The sequence below is a fragment of the Anas platyrhynchos genome, chromosome 1, assembly GCF_047663525.1.
Source record: "Anas platyrhynchos isolate ZD024472 breed Pekin duck chromosome 1, IASCAAS_PekinDuck_T2T, whole genome shotgun sequence".
Lineage (NCBI taxonomy): Eukaryota > Metazoa > Chordata > Aves > Anseriformes > Anatidae > Anas > Anas platyrhynchos.
The window spans coordinates 32232362-32254736 of NC_092587.1; the positions used below are offsets into that span (position 1 = coordinate 32232362).

Consider the following 22375-nt stretch of genomic DNA (forward strand, 5'->3'; position numbering starts at 1 on the left):
GTAATAATACAACTATTCCCTGTAGTATCATTTAACAGACTGTGCTAACACAACATCTTCATATTCATCCAGCAAAAGGAATCTTTCAGGAGCCCAGTGGTTGTTGTGTTCACTCTATGAATTACCAATGCTCTGTCAAGCCACCACTTTTCTTTTACCATCCTTTTTTCTTCCTATTGGCCTCCAAATGAGACTTTCCCTCTGCATTTATGTGTCCTTAAAAAGTCTACACAAAATCCACAACCCAGCTAATTCTCACCTTCTGTTGACTGATTTCACAGTATGTCATTTGTACATTTTCTCACTTATGTGTATATCACCTTTGGTACCTAGATTGTTCATGCCTTCCTCTGAGGAATGAATGCCTGTACACTTCCTTGTGCTTAGCTGATTTTGATTCAGACTTAACACCAAGTGAAAGCAGAAGGTTTGGAACACTGGTGAACTTCTCAAACTACTTTATTTTCTTGTATTCATAATCGGCTAACGAGTAGCAGATATAACTTGAAGTTCTGTGAAATGCATCAGTAGTTATGAATGTACACCTTAATTCTGGTAACAAATTCCATGTTTCTGCAACTTTGTCCACATACATTGGTTTGTCAAACAAACAAATAAAACAATAGCAAAACAATAGCATTTCATTCATTTAATTTTCCAGCCTCCTCCTTGGAATCTCCCTGATTACATTCTCCACTGTTCAGAGATCAAGGCTGAGACGTTGTTTTAGTATCATTAATCATATTTTGCAAACCTCTGTGTGGTATGCACATAGAAATAATGCTCACCTGCCACAAATTCTCTCTCTCAATTACCATGCCATTGTGAGGCATGTTCTCACCCCTTTTTCATTTATTTTTGCAGGGATTCAGGTGTTACTTTTTTGTTTTGTTTTGTTTATTTCCTGGATAGCACAAGTTTCTCTGTAACTGCAGTCAGTAATATGGCTTCTTTCATTTCATGCCATCCCCCTCAACAATTCAAAGTGATTTCAGATTTCAAGCTGGAGAAAATTATTGCTAAATTTTTTAATCAATCATTGTTGAAAATATATATGAATATGCTTCAGCTTCCTCCTTAAAAATAATAAAATAAAATAAAATAAAATAAAATAAAATAATTAATTTTGTAATGATAAAGAATCAATTACTATCCGTATCTTGTTTCTTGTTAGCCAGAAATGTTGGTGTCTCTATTGTACTGAGAACAAAAAGAAAAACAATAGAGAAGATGCTTTACTTACTACTAATACTGTAAGTGCATTAGGTACCATAAGCAACACTCTTCAGTTTCAGGCTGCAGGATCAAAATACTTGGAAATGTATGTTATAATCACACATTCAGAGAGACCAGCTGCAGTGTCCTCATATTTACTGACCCTAGGTTTGCTTTCCTCTTTCCTCTAGTCAGCATCCACAATACTATTAGCATTTTAACAAATAATAATTAAGATAAAATTAGAAACTCTGTTCACATCTGTAGGGGGAAAAAAATACTAATTTAGACTATTTTAGAGAATGTATCTATACACAGGGAATCTAGATGCTGTGTTTGATGTCAGCTTCTCTCTATGATGGCATTATTGCTACTGATACTTAAACTTGGTTAAATATGGTAGCCAAAATATTTATACTGACAGACATGCACAACTTTGGCTTTAGAGCAATGAACCATATTCTGTTTGTCAAACAGAACTGGAATATTTTGGATTCTAAACATAGGATTTTGAAAGCTTGGACTTAACTAATGCAATCATAATGTCCATCCCTTTGCCAAATTAACTGTGTTGGCTACCCAGTACTCAAAACAACTTTCTCAGCAAAATGTCAAGCAATAAAATCAAATGCCAAGACAAAAGTGCTAGAGGGTGTCAAGAGACAAAAAGCAATTAAAGTTCCCATTAATTATATTATATGACTATTGTATTACAATTATATTAAAGGTTTATAAATAGCACAACAGTCTGCAAGACCAAAAGAATTCCTATGCAAACACTGCATGCCCACTTAATCCTCTTTAAAGTGGGATTAGACGTGTTTTGATGGACTCCTTTTGTCAGCTGTTCTTAAAAGCAGTTACATAGTTGTGTCTTAGTTAAAGGTTCAAGTAGATATTACATCAGGTCCTGACAGTGACTAATGACAGGGAAGTTTCTGCTTCAGTTCCACCTTCTCTCAGTGGGTATTGCTAGAGGCTAACTATAAAGGGTGCTTTTCTGAAGAACTGTGCTTGTATGAAAATGGTGCAGTGCAGAAAAATAAGCAGACACCTACCTAAAACACCTTCTACTTCATCACATGCTTACTCTCACAAGTACAACCATCAGAAAGCCTCAAGTCACAGGGATCCATAAAGTGCGGTGAATTGATCAGGACTGTGTTGAGAATTTCTGAAAGCAGTAAGGATCTGCTGAGGGCCTCCACATATTCTAGTCACTGTTACAAATCCATGAGAGGTAAATAGTTACCACCATCAGCATTAATTTAACATTATAAAAAGCAGGTTGTATTCTCCATTTCTATGTTTTAAGTTCAGAACACCAATGAACATGAGGAAGGCAGCTACTCCTGCAATAGTGCTTATATGGGGCAACTGTTATCTGGTTTCACAGAGAATTCAAATAGAGGGGAAGAGGGAGGAATTAAGCATGCTATTCATTGGGATACTACCCACATTTTTTCCCCAGATTTACCATGGAAAAGTAGAGTGTGCCAATGATATGTAATTCTTTAAGTATCTTTGCTGGGGTGATGGCCTTAAGGCCACAGATGATTGTTAGATACACAGTAAAAGGCAAGTTCCTCTGAAAGGCAACACTTTCAGAGATTTTACAATTTGTTTCATCTAAAAGCACTTAAAAAAAAATCCTACAAAAACAGCAAAACTACTCAGTTTACCAAGAAATTGTAAATCTTGTGAAGTTTGGACCAGATGAACTCCAAAGGATCCTTCCAACCTAAACCATTCTGTAATTCTGGGAAAAGAACTTGAAAGTGACATTTCCATGCACTCAAGAAGCCATTGGAGTTACAAAAAACTTCTGCATCAAAAATGCAGTTACTTCCAAAGATTTTTTGTTTTTATTTTGGATCAAAAGCTTGCCCCAACATTATTTAATCACCCACAGAATACACCCATATCTGAGTGACTACCAGGAACACTACAGATGCCCCCATTCCCAGCCAGACTCTCCTTTGCCCAGACAACTTCTTCAGACACATACAATTTTGCACTGTGAATTTGCTGCACATGCCTCTGTGGACAAGGCACAACATCCCATGACCTGACTTCATCTAGTTCCATTAGCTTTGCCTATTTTGCTATGTTTACTTTCCTCCCAAATCCAAGCACTTTCACTTCCACTCCAAATGGCAGCCCTTTGTTAAATCGGATATTACTGTAAGAGACAAGTAAGACAAGTATTTGCACAATTGCACAGGCCAGTCTAATGTGTTTAGAAGTTCCCAGGAATGGATTAGTGCACAGATGGAGTACCATATCTATAGCTGTTGTTAGATCTCAGTTCTTTCAGAGCACCTGTATAGAAGCAACTAGGTCCATGAAGGAACTGAGCAGAATTTCACACTCTCACCTCCTCCTTTACCTATTTTCATTCCTGCATAAGGAACCTGCCCATCCTCCCAGTCCTCTTCTAAGACCCATCATCCTTCCTCCCTCACTTGAGCTGAAATTACAGGGTTAGTTGGCATAATCACAAACACCCCAGAGAACTCTACTTAATGTTCCTAAGCTAAGTCCTTAGCATTAGTTTGGCAAAAGGTTTTTTAAAAAGATAGCAAGGTAAACACATTTTTTGAAATCTTGATTAAATTTAGTTATGCAAATCACCTTCCAAATTTGTTATATACTCTCTCTCAACATTCATTATCAAATAGCATTTAATCAAAAACTAATCTAAAAAAATCAGGTGCTACCAATAGAGTTGGAAATCTTCAAAACATAATTTTAAATATAAACCTATGTACGCCTAATATCATGCCCCTGCTTCTGAAGGCTGCTAGAAGTTACTATTATCCATTGTGCATTCCCAAACAATAGGGTCAAAAGTCAGTGTCAACTGTCAAAAGTCAGTTCATGACTTGAAATATTTAAAAATGTAAAAGCAGCTGAGCAGATGCTCACAGATTCTGCTGTGTCATAGCTAATTTCTCCACAGTGCAGCTGTTGATGCTTTGACCCAGTTACTGGAAAACATTAAACTGGCGTTCACAGAAATTGATAATGTGACTATTCCTTTTAAGTATAGAAGTGCATCAATGAAAGCCTCAGAGTGGCTGATTTCACCAACAGAAAGGGGAAGGGGGAAAGGAAAAAAAACATATGTATATTAACACTCCTATTGCCTCAGGCAGACCTTTCCAGACATCAGACTCAGAATTTGCATGCTCGTGCAATCACCTATTTTTGTCTATATGGGGCAACAGAGCATGTCAGCTTCTAAGAGAGCTGTTATACTTCCATCTCAATGACACATCAGCCAACTCATGCTGTTCTGTTTTTTCCTTTTTCTTTGTCTACCATTACCTTTCTATGGAAAATAAGAGTCAAAATGAACAGTTTAAGAAAATATTTCATTTTCAATTGTAGCCTATTATCATCAAATCTGCAAAAGGTTCTGCAGATTCAATGCCACAGAAAAGAAATAGTTTCATCTTTAAATGAATAGGTTCATCTTTTTCATTACCAAGAATCTAAGAAATTACTGGAATGGGTCGAATAACATTAAAAGAACATACTTTATGAACTTTATGGATTTTTTTCTCAGTATTTTTCATTTTTTCACGTTCTTGAAAACCCAAGAAAAAAATACCATTTTGTATTGAATAATTCTTGAATTTGTTACCAAGAGATTATTAGGAAAGACCTTAATTTTATTAGCTGCAGAGATCTAGTTCAGATATTTAGTTGAATCAAACAGGAACAGTGGAATTATGATGATCAAACTTGACAGACAAAAAATTTGGAGTGGTACCATAGGAAAAACAAGTGCCACCTTTCCTGCAGAACAATACAGTTTTGTCAAAGGGAACTTTATCAGGACTTAGAAAATGAATTTACCTTCACCCCCCACTGCCTGTGATCACATCAGCTCAACATATGGGGAATACTTCAGTATTTCATGGAAAATGTGAAGAGCATATAATAATGTTGGTAATGTATTTTCAAGATACAAGATAACCTTATTATACATGTAATACTGAATTATATCAAAAAGTCAAATTAGCATCTTAATTCTCTTCCCTCTAAGTTTTAATCATTCTAGTAGCTAAACTAATGGGACCAAATATCTTGAGAGGGGATACAAATAAACAAACAATCTTCATATCTTGAACCAGTAACTCAGTATGTGCATTTCCTGCAGGACATAATCCCAAATATGAAAACAAGACATCACCCATAGTCACAAAAGCTCCATGTCAGAGCTCATGAATGTCTAACCAGACAGGCACAGACACACCTGAGAGAGAAGTCTGACAGGAGAATGAACCATTTCTTCTATTTTTCCACTATTTTTCCCACATAGGTCTTTATATATCTAGTGTTTTATCTCTGCTTTTACATGTACACTTCGGTTTTCAAATTCTGCTGAACAGTGGATTGTCTTTTGTGTGTACAGTAACTAAACTAATGGCGCATCATACAGAAGGGTTTTAAAGGGTCTTAATATAAATAATCAGTGCAATCTCAGTACAATATCAAGGACAACTACTTAAACAAACTTGCTTACTGTATCTACTTACAACTAGATGGTATGCTAAGAACTGCACTCTAAAAGGCCAAATGCAGTTTGTTTTGCAACATGACCTTCAAGCTTTTGAGAAAAAGAAAAAAAAGAAAAAAAAAAGCTGTCATCCTCCAAGGGAGAGAGCTTTTTGTGTTCCACAAAATATTTTATTTTGGTGACTTTCTTAGGACTGTTTTAACAGATCATAAGACTTGTCCACATATGTTTTAAAGAGGTTAGACTTCAAAACATGGAATTTTATTGGAAAGAATGAAGGACAGGTCTCTTGCTGTCTAAGATCAGTTGTCAGCAAGAAGGAAAAATGTTTGAGACTTGCTTTAAACAGCAGCTGGTAAATATACTAATAAATAGGTTTCCAGATGATGAAAGAGTGTTGCAAAGTACATACAGACTATTTTTCAGAGAACAACAGAAGCCAAGGCAAAGATTTTTAATTTGTTTGTTCACACTGTAAGAAATCAACCTGTTCCTTACATTGAGTTTTCATGGAGCTCAAGATGTCACTTTGGAAACAGGAACAAAAATGCAACTATCTGAAATGGGTGAACTGGTAAGACGGTTGAATTGTTGCATGAAGACAAGGACATGATTCTTTTATTTATTTCTATGTCTATTTTAAATTTCTATTTCAACTCTATACACACAAAGCAGCAAAAGATCATATACAAGGTTTAAGCACTTTCAAGTGATATTCTACTACTGTTAAACAGCATCTTTGAGAACTTTGCAACATCCATTTACATGACTGTTACCTTTTCTATGCTCTACTCACATGTGATTTCTCATTTTGGTGTCTTGAGAACCTATTAAGCTTCTAGATACAGTATGATGAAAACATCTACAAAACAAACACCCTCTTCTCAAGACTTCAAAATTGGCCTAGAGAGGACACTGCATTTTAGTGAATATATATAAAAACAAATGAGACAGTGTAAGGAAATACCTGAATTTGTAGCTCTTTGTTAAAATACTGATAAATGGAGAATTATGCCATTTTATCTTTCCTACCTCCAAAGTATTTCAAAAATTCACCTACTAGAAATAAAAGGTATGTGCCCGTTTTCCACATGAGTTCAAAACACTATCTTCCGTGCTTTCAGGATAGCAAAATATGAATCTGATAATTGAAACCAAGTGTTTTCTGCACCAATTTACTACATCAAACAATAATGTCACTTTACCATTCTAACACAACTGTATATAAGTACTGGATATCAGAAACAAGCAGGATAAAAATACTGTTCTCTCCCATGATACCTTAGAACAATACAAAACTGCATACCTAATAGTATCTTCAAATTATATTCATGATGTCATGATGTCATAATTTTAAGGGATTTTAACTAAATGTCACCAATAACAATATAATGAAATCTGGAAACCAATCAATACTGTGTTTGAAAAGTGAGTCTAAAGAAACTTTTTTCCAAGAGCAACAAGGGAAGTATCAGAACTTTTGTTAAAAAAACAAACAAACAAACAAACAAAAATAATAACTGCAACAATTATTAGGAAAAAATACTATTCATAAGACTTATTCTGGTCAACTACCTTCCTAAACAAATGGGAAGAGCTTTTATTTTAATTGAAATATACTACCAAAAAAAAAATACTAAAAACACTCTCTATATTGACAAGAAAACATGCCAAGTACTGTAAATATAGCCCTGGGCCAAGTGAAGAAAGCAAATTGCAGAAATACTTCTAAAAAAGAGGGTTGCAAAGACTTTTGAAGGGAACAGATGAGGAGAGCATGAGAAAGGACAGTTACACCATAGATTTCAATTTTGAAGTTGTGTCTCACATTAGCAAAAGTTGCCATTATTTGAAACAGAAAATATTTTATGAGCTGACAAATGTAGAAACAGTGATCAATAACAGCCTGGAGGTCTCTACACCACAATTCAGATATCTGCAAGTGACGGCTAAGAAAACTAAACCAAACAATAGAAGGATAAATTCACTACACGTTTCCACTGAAAGACGTTCAGACTTTAACAGTCAGAGAAAGACTGAAAGCCACTGGTTTAAATCATTATCTTTATAAAGAGACAAATAAAGGGTAACAGTATACATCATTTTATATTAAGCTCACTGAATCAATGTCATTCATATTTTACTATCTCTTCCTTAAACTACCAGGGAATCAAGATCACATTTTTGAGGGTTTTGTGGTGGTTTTTATTTTCCAAATTTTATTTATTGATTTTCAGCCTCCAAAACCTTCCCATTTTCTTAATTTCATGTGACCAAAGCACAGTCAGAAAACTGTACATGCTCCTTCTTTTACACTCCCATGGCTCCTTGCAGTGTCTTCTCTAGGCCAAATTTTCACCTAGATGCCCCTTGACAATATGGCAAACCTGTTATTAATACCAGCATGTCCAGTGCAAACTGGTCTTGCAAAAATGCACATCTCAACAAGTCCTAAATCATTTTTTAATTTGTTTGTTTGGAGGGGGAGGAGGAGTCTACTCTAGCTGACTCCATTAAGTGCTCTCTGACTCCCACTTGCTACTTTTCTGTGACTTCTTCCTAAATTTGCAGTTTGGAGGTGTTTAACTAAAGCCAAATTCTACCAAATTCAGAAAACATGCCCATTAAAGATCAGTGTTACTAGTACTACAGACATTTGCAGAGCAAAAGTTCCAGGCAGAACCCAGGACATCAGCTACAAGCTTCTGATTTGGCAATGGGCTCCTGATTATGAGACATATATAAATACACGCATCTGATGATGCAGTGACGTTAGCTTACTACTGTAAAGAAAAAACATACTGAAATTAATGTATAGCCACATGAACACCCACATAACCTAGGTGATTTTTGTAATTATAAATAGAACCAGATTTTGTGTTTATTTATTTTACAACACCCAACTAATCAAATTCTGTTGAAATCAGCATTATTGAAGTTGGGTAGTGACATACTATAAGACTGGAACATCTGTCCACTTCCAGCTGTCTGAAAACAAAAATATTCATATCTAACATATGTTAATGTATTATTTGCACTGGAAATAAAATAAAGTAGCAATACACTAAACAGTTTTTATATTTTGTGAATTCCCTGGTAAGAACGTAATAAAAAAGAAATGGAAATGAATAGGTTCCTTTCCCTGACAGCCACGAATAGAATAGGTTGTAAGCAGAATAGGAGAAAGCAGAAGATGGCCTACAGCAAAATTTCCAATGTAAAAAAAATATTACTAATTCTCTACTGATAAAATTACCAATATTATGTTCCCAATTTCTCCTTTAGTGTAGACTGTTATACAATCTACATACGTAATGTATTTTAATGTATAAGATTTTTTTAAACACTTTATAATTCCTTCCTCAGGCACACAGTAGGACCAAAACAGAGTTACGTTCCCATTAACTGGAATTCTCCTCATACATTGATACCTTGCCTCCAGAGCTATAGTCTTCCAGTTGAGTTCCATAATACATGGGGTCCATAATAGTTAAAAAGCAACCAGCCTAGGAGGGAGCTGCACTGTGGTGCACTAAAAGTCTGACTGAGGCATAATGCACTGAATCCCCTAATTTTCTTCAGCTAGCACAGAACAATGCAACTCAAAGGGCATAGGGAAGGAGGAAAGCAAAGGTAGACATAAAATACTCTGTGGAGTCCAACTCCTGCAATCTGTATTTTAATTTACACAGTACAACGGACACACTCGAAGGGTTTCCCTTTTGATGTAGGCATATTGCCCAGCTTACAAGTTCTGCCCAAAAAGCTCATAACAATTATGGCATTGGAAATTTAACTGATGTAAGCCAAATATATTGCTATGGTATATGAGTAGTTTGAAAATTGCTGTAGCTTGACCATGAAAGATATATCAGAGTCTAAGCAGCTAGAGTCATGGGTCCTGTCACACCTTTAGAGACTGCCCTTGCCGGTGCCTTTAGCTGGCTTCTAGTTCAGCACAAGAAAAACATCCAAAACATTTTTGGAATGTCTCAGTGTTAAGCTTCCTGAGATCTTAAACTTCCTGGAGAAGAGAAGGCTCTGGAGAGATCTTCTCAGTGCGTATAAATGCTTGATGGGAAGGAATGAAGAAGAGGGAGCCAGACTCAGCAGTGCCCACTGACAGGACAGGAGTCAATGTGAACAAATAAAATACATTAAATCTGACCTGAACAGAAGAAAGCACTTTTTTTTTTTTTTTAATATATATATACATATATGTGTGTATATACATATATATATATATTACTGTGAAGGTCACTGAGCACTGACACAGGTTGTCTGGAGAGGCTGTGGAGGTACTCAAAACCTAACTGAACACAGCCCTGGACATCCTGCTCTAGGCAACCTGGCTTGAGCAGGGGAGATAGACCGGGTGTTCTCAGAAGATGCCTTCCAACCTCTACCACTCTGTGAGGTTCTGAGCTTTATAGTTCTGATAGTATGCTGGATTCACAGGTCTAATTATTCACATTCACCAGTTATGCTCTTCCACTATACCTTTGCAAATCTAAAATAGCTCCACTGATTTTACTGACCTACATGAATGCAAGGATACGTTTTTTCCCCTCAAAAATAGTTTGTGCTATTTCTAAATAAATAAAAATACCACCTTTCTTTTTCAGACATGGATTTGCTAAAGTAATAGAATGGTAAACAAGCAGTAAAGTACACTGTGGTTCATCTCTGTAGTACAAGCTTGTATATGATGCTTTTTATCTGTCATTTAATGTGATACTATCTTCGTATGTATTTAAAGACCTGAGGGAAAAAAAAAAAAAGTTGATGGAAATCATTTCAGCATAGAAAATCCAGAAAACAGAGGCTGAAGAGACACTGTTCCACTACAGTGTTAAATAACACTCAGACATTCTGCCTGCTGACTACAAGAGGTTATAATAAATGCCATGGTTCTAGGAAATAATCCAGTGACAGCTATCTTCCAGACATCTTTTAGTAGCGTTCTGAAAGTAGTCTAATTTATTTCATTTTTCACATATTAAAAAAATAATCTCAGAATAACAGAATTTCTGCTCTACTTGCATTTGTATCTTTAAAAAGCCACACAAATATTTATCATCAAAGAGCAACTAATCCTTTGCATTAGCGAGAATTTCTTCACCTTTGTGTTCTAAAACACGCATTTTAAAAAAATGGTAAATGAATAATCATTGCTTCACTGTTGAAGAAAAAGATTTGAGCCTACATAGGCAGTTTTGCATGAACTAAGAAATCTCCTTCTTCTTTTCTCCTTTATAAGTGCCTGTTCTGTCCCCCTGAGGTCTCCTGCTCCCCTGCAGTACTGACACACTTGCCTTGCCCCAGCTGGCCTGCTGGAGCTGGGCTTTGATTTCCAGACTACTTTTTCCTCTGATTTCCTGCAAGGATTAGATGACGTGTTCAATAGGCATAGATGTAATTCAGCACATGAGTGCACACTAATCATGTCATTCAACCACATCATGCCACATTAAATGCAAAAAGAGCTCCTATGGCATGTGGGAGGCAGAGTCTGAGGCTGGTGTGCTGAGCTGCCACTGGCAGATAAAGCAAGGTGGTGCCACTCCTTCAGCCCTGAAAAAAGTGCCAATTTTGTGAAAAGATTAAACTTAGTAAGCAACACAGCTCAGTATTAAGTACATAATACTTCAATCCGCCTGAACAAATATTAATGAATTTGCGAAGAAGCTTAATCAACATTCCTTAATTTTCTAGGTACAAATTTTGCACCATTGCTGACGGTCAATTGCTCTGCATATGAGAACCAGATGGAATTCTACAGTTCCTTCTCTGTGTTAGTAAGCCAGGCATGCTGGAGCTTGCAAAAACAGTGTATAGCTTTGCAGAAAAAAATCAAAGCATCATGAAGAGAAAAAAGGGGAAATCCCCTTAATTGTGACTATAAAATTAAAAGTTTCTGTAAGCTAGCAAAATAGATCAATGCATCAGAAACCCATTCATTTTATAAAAGAAAACATTTGCATATTTGTATTTTAATCATTTTATTCAAAACCCGTTTCTGAGTCACAATAACCTCCTGATATATGCTCTTTCCATGCTTGCTAGCAACAGAAGTGGCAGCTGATCCGACACAGTTCTATGCTTCTTACATCTGCTTAAAACACTTGTGCTAGGGTGCAGAATTTGCTACAATGCACCAAACACATCAAATGTCCTGCTTCAGAAAAAAACAAGCACATGGAAAGTCACAGCCTGTAGATTTAATATAATGGCTTAGACTTTAGCCCCCACTAAAACCTGTTGCAATAGATTTAAATAGTTTGGGATTAGATCTGTGTCTGCAATGTCATGAGAAGGACAGTGATAAGAATAGACCTATTTTCTTCCTGGAGATCAGTCTTTGGTGATAGAAATTATTACTGTGCCAGACAGTGGTACAAAAATCACTTCTGGGCTTAAGAAGAAGAAAGTCAGCTAGTTTGTTAAAAATACACTCGCTTCATTAAAAAAAAAATACATATATAACAGTTATTGGAAGTGATGCCTTAGTGTTAATACACTAACTAATAGGAAAGTTACCAAAAAAAAGATTTGCTGACCAAGTACCAATTGTCTCAGCTACTAAGACATTGTCAGTCCTTTCATGATTCACTTAAAATAAATGAACTTGTCCTTGTACATTTTAAGCCAAGTCCATGGACGATACTTCACAGAGTCAGTAGGGGAGCTTAGTTTCTCCCTGTTTTGTATCAGTGCCTATCACCACACAATGTGTTTTTCTCTGCAGAGTAATAAATAAATAAATAAATAAATAAATAAAAACGGATATAAAGATCTCTTGCGCATACCTTCTCAGATGGGCTTAAAATTGCACTTGGAATAGAAAAGAAAGTAGCCTCTGCTTTCCAGCTCCAAACACTTCTCCATAGGAAGCTCCCACTGATCTAAGAGGCATACTTCAGTAGGTTGACCAAATTCTGTGTTGAATAGCTTGTCTGTAGCTGAAACATACACCCAGCACATTGGCCAATTCATGTGCCTGGGAAGATTGTAGCTGCTTTTAGCCCATTAAGGACAACAGAAAATACAGTGATAACTCATATGCGCTGTCATCCCTATTGATATCAGCATTGACCTTCACAGAATCACAGAATCACAGAATTTCTAGGTTGGAAGAGACCTCAAGATCATCGAGTCCAACCTCTGACCTAACACTAACAGCCCCCACTAAACCATATCCCTAAGCTCTACATCTAAACATCTTCTATAAGACTTCCATGGATGGTGACTCCACCACTTCCCTGGGCAGCCTGTTCCAATGTCTAACAACCCAGAACAAGTTATTTGAGTGTTCTCAAGCAAAGATATGCAGTTTGGTCAGAAGGTGCATGTCTGGTTTTATTATGTTTTAGCATACAAGAAGAATCAAAGTCAAAGCTATAATTATTTTTCTACCACATTCCATAATACCTGTTCTTCCCTGAACTAAATATTTAAGAAAAAAAATGCGGTCAGTTGTGCTGAAATTCTTGAAGTGTTGAAAATATCATCAAACAAGGCACAACATCGCTGCATTGCCCAGTTCTTAAATGCTGAGCTGGGCTGAAATTCATTTCCTAGTGCTTGGCAGTGTGACTCGCTCTCACCAGTCTCTTAGCATAACTGCTTAATGTCAGCTCCAGGCTTAAAAATTCAGCACTTTCCATTCCTATGTGACACAGCTGATACTCATTGCAGTAACTGATGGAAGGATTAATCTCACAGTTCTAGCTACCTGCAAGTTTGGTATCTAATCTAATTGCCTGGCCTCCCTATGTATAAGGCCTCCTGTGGGAAGAAACATGCACCTCCACAAGGCAATTCATCTTATCTATTCCTGCCACCTCTAAGCACCAAGCACCCTCTGGATATGCCAGTCCCTTTCACTGGCTATTGAGAGAGCCTAACAGATGATGATGCCCATACTAGTAAATGAAACATGAGAGGTAAATGAAATAGTAAGTGCCAACAGGCTCAAACACTGGTGCATAATCCTCCACACAGTTTGAGTGTTAGCACAACTCATGGCAGCCCCTTGGCCTGTACCAGCCAGCAATCTTTGATGCAATGCCAGACACGGTTTGGGGGACAGGATTGATGAGGAATCATTCCCAGTCAGCCATCTGGAGGCAGACACTGTTTTAGGGGAGGGGCAAGAGAGCTTGGCCATGTATTTTGTGAGCCACAAATGGCACCTAACCCCAGGACCACAGGACTGTGCCCTATTTCATGTAGTAACATATGTAAAGCCACTTCAGACTGGAATACCAAATTCTATGTGTCTAAAGACATGTTGAATTAATCCATTCTGAATTCCTCAAAACAAAACATAAAAGCTGTGAAGCCTGCCTGCTCGTCACTCTGAATGTCTTAAGCACTGTATATTTTTACTCTTTATGCCAGCTGTCATTACATCAAACCGTGCTCTTTTCATTTTTTCTGGCTTTGTAATCACGCAAGCAGAAGAAATAAAGAAGGATGGTGAGAACTCAGCCCTGAGACACAACACCAAGGCTGCCACAGCTACCACTGCCTGGACAGTTTTACCCTCCCAAGAGGCTGACAGAAACACTCCATCATCTGGTGTGAGGTACCACAAATAGCAGGAAGAAATAGCCATATATGTTGCGTCTCACAAAAATAAATAAATAAATAAATACTAAAACTCGGTGTAAGAAATGGGTATGGGCCTCAATTTTTCTCAGCATTTATGATTGATTGTCCAGTAGTAAGGACAGTGGCTCCTTGAGTAACAAACCCTAACTAGCTGCTCTCCCAATTATAAGACATCTGTGTTTGGTTAGATGCCATCACCTAGATAGATGCTACATCCCCTGATACAGTTCTAAGAACTGAGAACAAGAGAACAAAAACATTATTTTCAGAAGTTATCTAAATGGAGGAACTCAACTTTGATCCCTTGAGCGAGAGTTGTAGTCACGGAGCATACTGACCATGATCTGCTCAGAATTTGAGCTGAAGACACCAAGAGGGCAGGATATGGCTGGAAAACCTCTAACTCAGTGAGTACTTTACATTTCCACCAAACCAGCCTGGAGAATAAATGAGGGTCCTACAGCCACCACTGCATCTAACTTCCACTCTTTACACTTTCAATGGAATATAGCTATCTTGTCAATGGGACTCCAGTTTACACCCTCAGTATTTTGGTTCCCAGCAACTGTCCACTTAAAATATTGTGGGTTTTTGATTTCATTCTGTTTGTTTGTTTGTTGATTAATTTGTTTTGGTTTTTGGTTGTTTTGGGGTTTGTTTGTTTTTAGGGCACTTTAAATAAACTAGGTGAAAATAGTTTTGAAATAGATTCAAACAGACAAAACAGACAAGTTTTCAAAACAAGTTTGTCTTTTTTTTTTTTTTGTAGCTTGTCAAGAGTTATATGTTGCATGTTCATTATCAATTAGGTACTGGCATCAGATGAACAGTATTGGAAGCTAAAAAGCTTTGATAACATTAAGAACATCAAACAGGCAATACCAGCGTGGTCAAAGATTCAAATAGAGGTTTGAACTCCACTCATCTATCATCCTTGAATTACCAATTCCCTGAGCCAAGTAATATGCATGGAAATGTTGTGTAGTTGACTAAAAATAAATTAAAAAAAAAAAAAAAAAGTATTTGAATTCTCATTTCCCCTCAATTAGAATTAATCTACTTGAGTAAGTTAATAAGGTTTCATAAAATGGGATGGTTTGTGTAACTTCTAACACAATTAAATATTAATAAACTCCTGTGGGAGCAAGATCAGTGGATTACAAAACATCTTCCTGAATTTTATGATAAAACATGGCATTTCAAGCAGTTACATGTATCTCTATACTCTCTAAGAAGTTTTATACAGCAGAAGAGTGATGAAACTATATGGAAACATCTCAACATTTATATAATAAAGAAATGTATGCATCTTCTGCTCAGTTTCAAGAATAGATTCCACCACAGCCATCACATATTTACACATCCATAATCAATATGAAATATTATAAACAATCCATCTAGATACTGATTAACCTAAAATTCCCCTTCTTTAACCCTATTTGCAACAAAGCCAAAATGTTATAAAACCAAAAGCTAATCACCTGTATTAAATAACAATATTAAATTACCTGTATCCCATTTCCTCTATAATTGTCTGACCTTTTGTAAAAGAACCTTGCTAGGGGACCGTTTTTTTCTGGTCTCTGGAGTCTAGTGCAAGTTTTCTCTTTCTTAATTAAAGAACAAGAATCGTAAATCTGAATCTCCATTTCTGGTACTACAACATATGGTTGAAAGTATAGTCTTGAGATTGTGTTAGAAACACTGGTCTAAGCAAATATGAGGCAATTCTCAAATTTCTAGCAGTTTGGTATAAAAGACAACCTATAGGAAGTCTGCAGAAAGTTTTAAGATTTTTTTAAAAAACACTGATAAGAAATATCTGTGTGTTCAGAATAAAAAAAAAAAAAAAAAGGCATAACTAAAATAAAATAGTCACAACTGAAGAATGAAAAATTTCTGGTTATCAGAAATATTTCAGGGAAGACTAAATTCCCCTATTCCATTCCTCTACCCAAATACTTCATTCCCTGACCAGTTATTTCAATGACGTGTTTACAGAAAAGTTCATTTTCTTTCCAGATTTCATAATATTCATTAAAGGAAGCCCCAGAGTAAAACTTACATTGACATTCTTTGCAGCACTTGCCATCCACATATGTCAGGGCAGAATTAATCGGGCAATCAGAGAGAGGGCAAATCAAAGCTTCACACTGCACAGTACCATTCTAGAAGAATAAAAGGTGCTTAACTGGTAGTTATATTTAGCAAGAACAGAGATGTTCTCATACACAAGAACTTAAAATTTATTTTTAAATGCAATGAACTCTCTGACAGTACCCAAAAAGCCATTTTAGCATGGTTCTTTTAATAACTACAGGAACAGAAACTATACCTTCAGATTATCGTGCATACAACCTTTCAGACATGTATGATGTATTCTTTCAGATGTCAATGATCAAAGACTTTTTTTAGAGGCAAATCTATTTGGAGGTAAAACATTCTGCCAATCAGCAGCAAATTGACATAATAGTGTGAAATAAGAACCTCACAGAATACTCTACCTTCTGATTTTTATATGAGAGACAATACATTTCTAAAAGGTAATAATACTGTAGCAGCAAGAAAAAACTGAGACAAAAATATGTAATGCATGTAACACTAAATTCAAAGCATTTTAGACAGCTATCAGCCAGGTCTGATAGTATGGACTAAACTTTCTTTTCTTCAACCACAAAATCTTAAAAACAAAATTAATATCACTGCAAAAATATAAAGATCAAAGTCATATTAAGCTTAAGTAGAACCATTTAGGAAATTAGAGACAGCAGCAAATCAATCTAAGGTGCAGTACAGACAACAGCCTTTCCATCAATTACTAATGGCCTTTGGACTAGGCATTTAATGAGTCCAAATGGAATTAATGAGTTTTAAATGACTGGACAATAATAAAGATGCTATGATTTGGTGCTTGAAAGGATACTTGCATTCAGTTTTGGAGTTCTGATACCTTTGGGAATCTTCTATCCATTTAAATTCTTTTCTTGTTTGTGATATAATAGAGCATGCATATGACCCTGACATTTTAATCTTTATTGCTTTTGGAGATGTAACCAAAGGCAACTAAAGGGAATCAGACACAAGGGATCTATTAAATCATTTGCTAAGAAAAAGGCTGTGTTTATAGTGATAAAAACAGGTAATTAATTATCCAGAGAAACTGTTTGCAACTCAGTGCAGGGGAATAATGTGATAACTAAGTGTATTGCATAGGATCTGCCTATACTGGCATGAAATCCAGGAGAGCTACACATGCCACCACTGCTGCAACAATAGGAAAATACATTTATTAATACTATCCCCTAAATTTAGAACAATATATTTTTCTCACATTTTGTTGCTACTACTTAGCACACATTTATAAACACCCCTTACTATTTTGGCCCAATAAACCCACAATCAGAGGAAACATCAAAGTTCCTGGGTCTCCATTCAAACTGTAGCCATACCATGCAAGTGCAGTTCTTACAACCGTCTGTCCAGGATTCAAACTCTCTGTATGTCATGCCTTTTATTGTGCAGGTCCTTTCACAGTAGCACTGATCCAACTTGTTCATCCTCTGCTCAGCTTGGGACAACTGTATTTGCAGTTCACAAAAAGTTTGAAATGTATAAGTGATCACTATGTTAGCATAAACATGATTGAAACTGTCCCCCTTACTGTCAAGCATGCATGAAAATTCATTCGAAGATAATGACTTTTGTTAAATACAAAATGATTAAACCACCAGTCATTCAGAGATGGAAATAAAGAAGCAAGAAACAATGCATTTAATCTTTTGATTGTAACATCAGGGACATCATGACAGGAAGTGAATAGGTCATGACAGAAAGCGAATAGATGAGTATGACCCCTGATCTTTGTATGTGTGAAGTAACCAAGAATCTTGCTCTACATACATCTGCAGATACCAGGCTATGCACAAAAGATCTGAATCTGAGTGAAGAGGCCACATTGTATGTAAAGCTCAAAACCAACATTGGCAATTGTTCTTCCACTTCAGCTAACTCATTTTTACCATTTGTGTATCAAATTAGCCAGGTAACAGCATTCCTGCAGACATCTAAAGACCTGTCATTTAAAAACAGAAGACTAGTCTATGTTCACTGGAAGATGTGAATGTTTTTAGTGTTATCTTCTGTAAAAAAAATAATAACAATAATAACAAGAAAAAAATACTGCTTGGGGTTCTCCATTCCCTATTTTGCGAAGATTTTGTCTGAGCACTCCGTCAGCTCAGGTTTAGAAAAGTCTTGGACCAATAAATCTTGCTGCAATAACCCATATAAGCACGGTAACCTATTTCAGACCAGTTTTATGGACTTGTTAGCCTGATAGATAGAGCCTGAATATGTATGATTTCTTTCCCTGTTCAGGGATTTGGATTCTGTTTACTATTACAATATATTATTCTATAAAAATATTAAAAAACAAGAAAGCTCTCTGAACTGTGAATTTGTATGCATAGATAGTAGGCACAGATATATAAATGCAAACATATATAAACACAACATGCATGGGTGTTCTGCACACACCCACATACACATCCACACAGATACACAATCTAAAAAAACAGCAATTTTTTAGTCCTCAGTTCTCCCATGCCATGCCTTTTAGTAAATATTACCTTTGCTGATGTTTTGGCTAAAATGTCTTGCAGTTCCATAATTTTCTGCACAAGTCCATGGAAATCATTACAAGTTGGGCATGCTAGAATAACAAGATATGTATACTAGTAACAAGACCATTTATTTACAGTTGGTTTAATCACATCAAAGTTGACAACCGATATACTGAAACTCAAGGATTTAAGAAAGCTTGTAGGACAGAAAATAGGTACAAAGCATACCTTTTATATTATGGTATAAGAATTAAGAGACTTACTGCGATTAAGATCTGGGCATTGAGAAATAAATCCTTGAGGCATGACAAGTAATTGCACATCTTGCATTATGCCCTATGTGTAAGTGGAGAGAAAAAACGAAAGGATGTATTATTTTTACCTGTCAAATTATGTTTTCCATTTACCATGTAAAACATTAAAGCCCACACAGAAAAAGTGCCTGATAAAAACAATATTTATGAATACACAGCTTCTTTTCTGGACCCAATGCAGCGATAGAAGAATAAAGAGAAAGCAAAATAGATAGATGTACATGTACAGGCATAGTGAATCATTTTTAAAGACATAATATTAACTGTCAAGATATAATTATGTGGCAAGAGTTTGGTTGTTTTGAATTCATTGTTATTTTTAGTTAGCCATTGCAAAAAAGCTTGAAAATGACCTTTAAACGTAATTTGAAAAAAAGTTGCACTTTCAGTTATTTTGAAACTCTCTTAAATAAAACTCAAATTTTTCACTAAGCTATGACTGTCAAAAAGAATTGCAGATTAAAGAAAACTTGAGTCAGGAAAAACACATTCATGCAAATCTTTTATGATTTTGATGTGGATCTTTTCATGAACACACAGAGTGTCAAGAACCTACATATCTGTTATACAGCTGCAGAGTAACGTGTTGGCAAGAATTTGGGAGAACGGGAAGCTTAGCATGAAATTCAAATATGCCATCTGGAAAGGCCCCATTTCACCCAGAAGAAATCACATGCTTACAGGCAGAATTTACATGCATCCTTAGTCATTAAGATATAATTAGCAGCCACTTTGCTGCTTTCCAAAAGCAAAGGCCAAATAGCCATCCTATCATATACACTCCAGATGTCCCTTTCATCTATGATTCCCTCCCTGCATGTCCAAAATTCCTTCTTAGAAGTAAAAGCAGAATAATTTCAACATGCTTCAGCATGTTTATGAAGTGAATGTTTCAAGACACAAAGAGTACAATGCAAACTAAATGCAAAAAACCACATTTCATGTGTGTACACAGGGCATCCACTACAGATGTCACAAAGTCCAAGCAAGAGAATTTTGACCTCAAGTGAATGAATCAGGGTGGTTTAGACACCTAAGTGACCTATGGAGAAGAGCAGGTGTCCCTGAAGAGTAACTGAGAAGTGTCATAGCTACCCTTCTCCCTTAACAATAACGCTACTATCTATGACAACTGGATGCTCCCCCATCCTGTGCAAAGAGCTGCAGTGATTAGTTAATAGTTGAAAAATAGGTGGGTATGCCTGAGACAGGACTCCACGTCAGGACCTCCCTCAGCAAGTGTTCTGGAATCAGGATCAAAGACCTCTTTGAAGAGAACATTGAAAAGCTCACAATATTCGATTCTCCTCCCTTCCTTCCTCAGCATCACCAAATTCAAATTTGTGTCAACACAAGTTACAGCATTTTCATGAAAAGGAAGAATCGCAGGGTCCAATCCTTTCAGGTTGTAAAGAACTTAAAGCAGATCTTTCATTGAACACATGGGCAAGTATTCAAATCACTTAGCTATTAATCAACAGTAAAGCCCCTGCAACTATTTGGGGAGATATATTCACCACACATCAGCTGTGCTGTGAGCTGGACTCTGTCACTTGACAGGAATTCGGGTTATTTCTCATCTCCCCTGCATAACAACCAGGAGCTGTGACACCTCACCTGCCTGGGCTGCCAAATCAGGAGTTCCTGACTGTACATGAAAGGCTATTCACAGGCTCCAAAAGAAGCTATTGGTTCAAATTAAAGTACTTCTGGATATTAGGTGTTGGAGACTTTACACAACACCAGAAATTAGATGGCCAGAATTGCACTCTCAGACTTAAGACCTTAAAATGAAATGGGTACAAATATACCCCAGTGTGAGTATGCCTACAGACACATTGTTTCAGTGGAGCAATATTAGGTCCAAAATCAGAGATAGACAAAGAAAATCATTTCAATGAGTGGCTAATGATTTTGGGTGGTTTGATCCTTCTGGACAACTCATTTAAGACCCACTCAAAGCAGCCTGATTTTCAGAAACAACTAAACAAATGGATGTCAGAAAATCAGATGAGTGGAAGTTGTCACACACAGTATCTAAAAACACAGGCTCTCTAAAACACTAAGAATCACTGAAAGTACTCATCCTCTAGAGTGATGTGTCTTCTGTACAACAATGTCACATTTGCAGATGTAGTTCAATCATTTGTACTCTATTGTGATGGAGAAATTACTTCACACAGTATATTTTTGGCTAAATCAATGTTCTTTTAACAGCTATCAGTTTCTGTATTTCTGCCAAACTGGTTTGTCTTTGTAACTGAGACAAATTTTTCCATATATCTTGGTCCATTTTATCCTTCTTGAAAATTAACAAATGAACAAACAAAAAATACAGTCCACTACTGGAGTATTTATTTTTCAACACCAAATGAGCTTCTTCATGGTCACAATGAGTTGGAAAAAAGAATATAATCAAGTCAAGAAGTGAGAAGGTACAAATAAACAAAAGGAATATTATATATATAAATAATAAATACATAGAATAAATGAAGTGTGTCTGAGATCAGTTTAGGCAACTTGTTAATATTTTATGATTTTATTCTTGGATTCAACTGTTGCTGATTTTTTTTAAAACCAGAAATATAATCTTGCTGCTTGTTTAGCAGGTATCCTCTTTTGTTTTAGAAGAAAAAGAAACACATATTGAATAGAAAAATAAAAACATAGTTATGCTTCAGTTTTCAAACATGAGTGCCCCACCCGATCTCCATATCTTACACTAAACAAAGACATAGTTTAGCATTTAAGTACAGCAAATGGTATTACAACACCCAAAAACTTATTTTAGCACAAAACTACAGAACTTGCTGTGACAACAGTAGTCAAGTCAGAGTGTTTCATGATGGGAAAAAAAAAAAAAAAAAGATTTAGCAGGCCATATTTAACAAAGTGATTAGGTCTGTGACCAACATTATCAATTCCACTTTGCAGCTCAAGTAAAAAGATTCCCACAGGGAGGGAAATGGGACTGAAGTATTCTACAGGGATGCCATCATTTGCTAAAGCAGTTTCCAAGAGGACTAAAGCCAAATGACAGAAAGTGTCTGTGACCAATGAATGCTACCTAATGGACACAG

At 36.2% G+C, this 22375-nt stretch overlaps 1 protein-coding gene across 1 annotated transcript in view; it reads right to left on the minus strand.

The window, feature by feature from the left end:
• NELL2 (neural EGFL like 2) overlaps positions 1 to 22375 on the minus strand; it is a 148833-nt gene that overhangs the window by 88671 nt on the left and 37787 nt on the right. Inside the window, exons 6-9 of the mRNA XM_038166632.2 lie at positions 19245 to 19317; positions 18988 to 19070; positions 17809 to 17937; positions 16425 to 16527 (exon numbers count right to left, since the gene is read on the minus strand). Of these exons, the coding sequence (XP_038022560.2) occupies positions 16425 to 16527; positions 17809 to 17937; positions 18988 to 19070; positions 19245 to 19317 (388 nt within the window). The remainder of the gene's footprint in view (positions 1 to 16424; positions 16528 to 17808; positions 17938 to 18987; positions 19071 to 19244; positions 19318 to 22375) is intronic.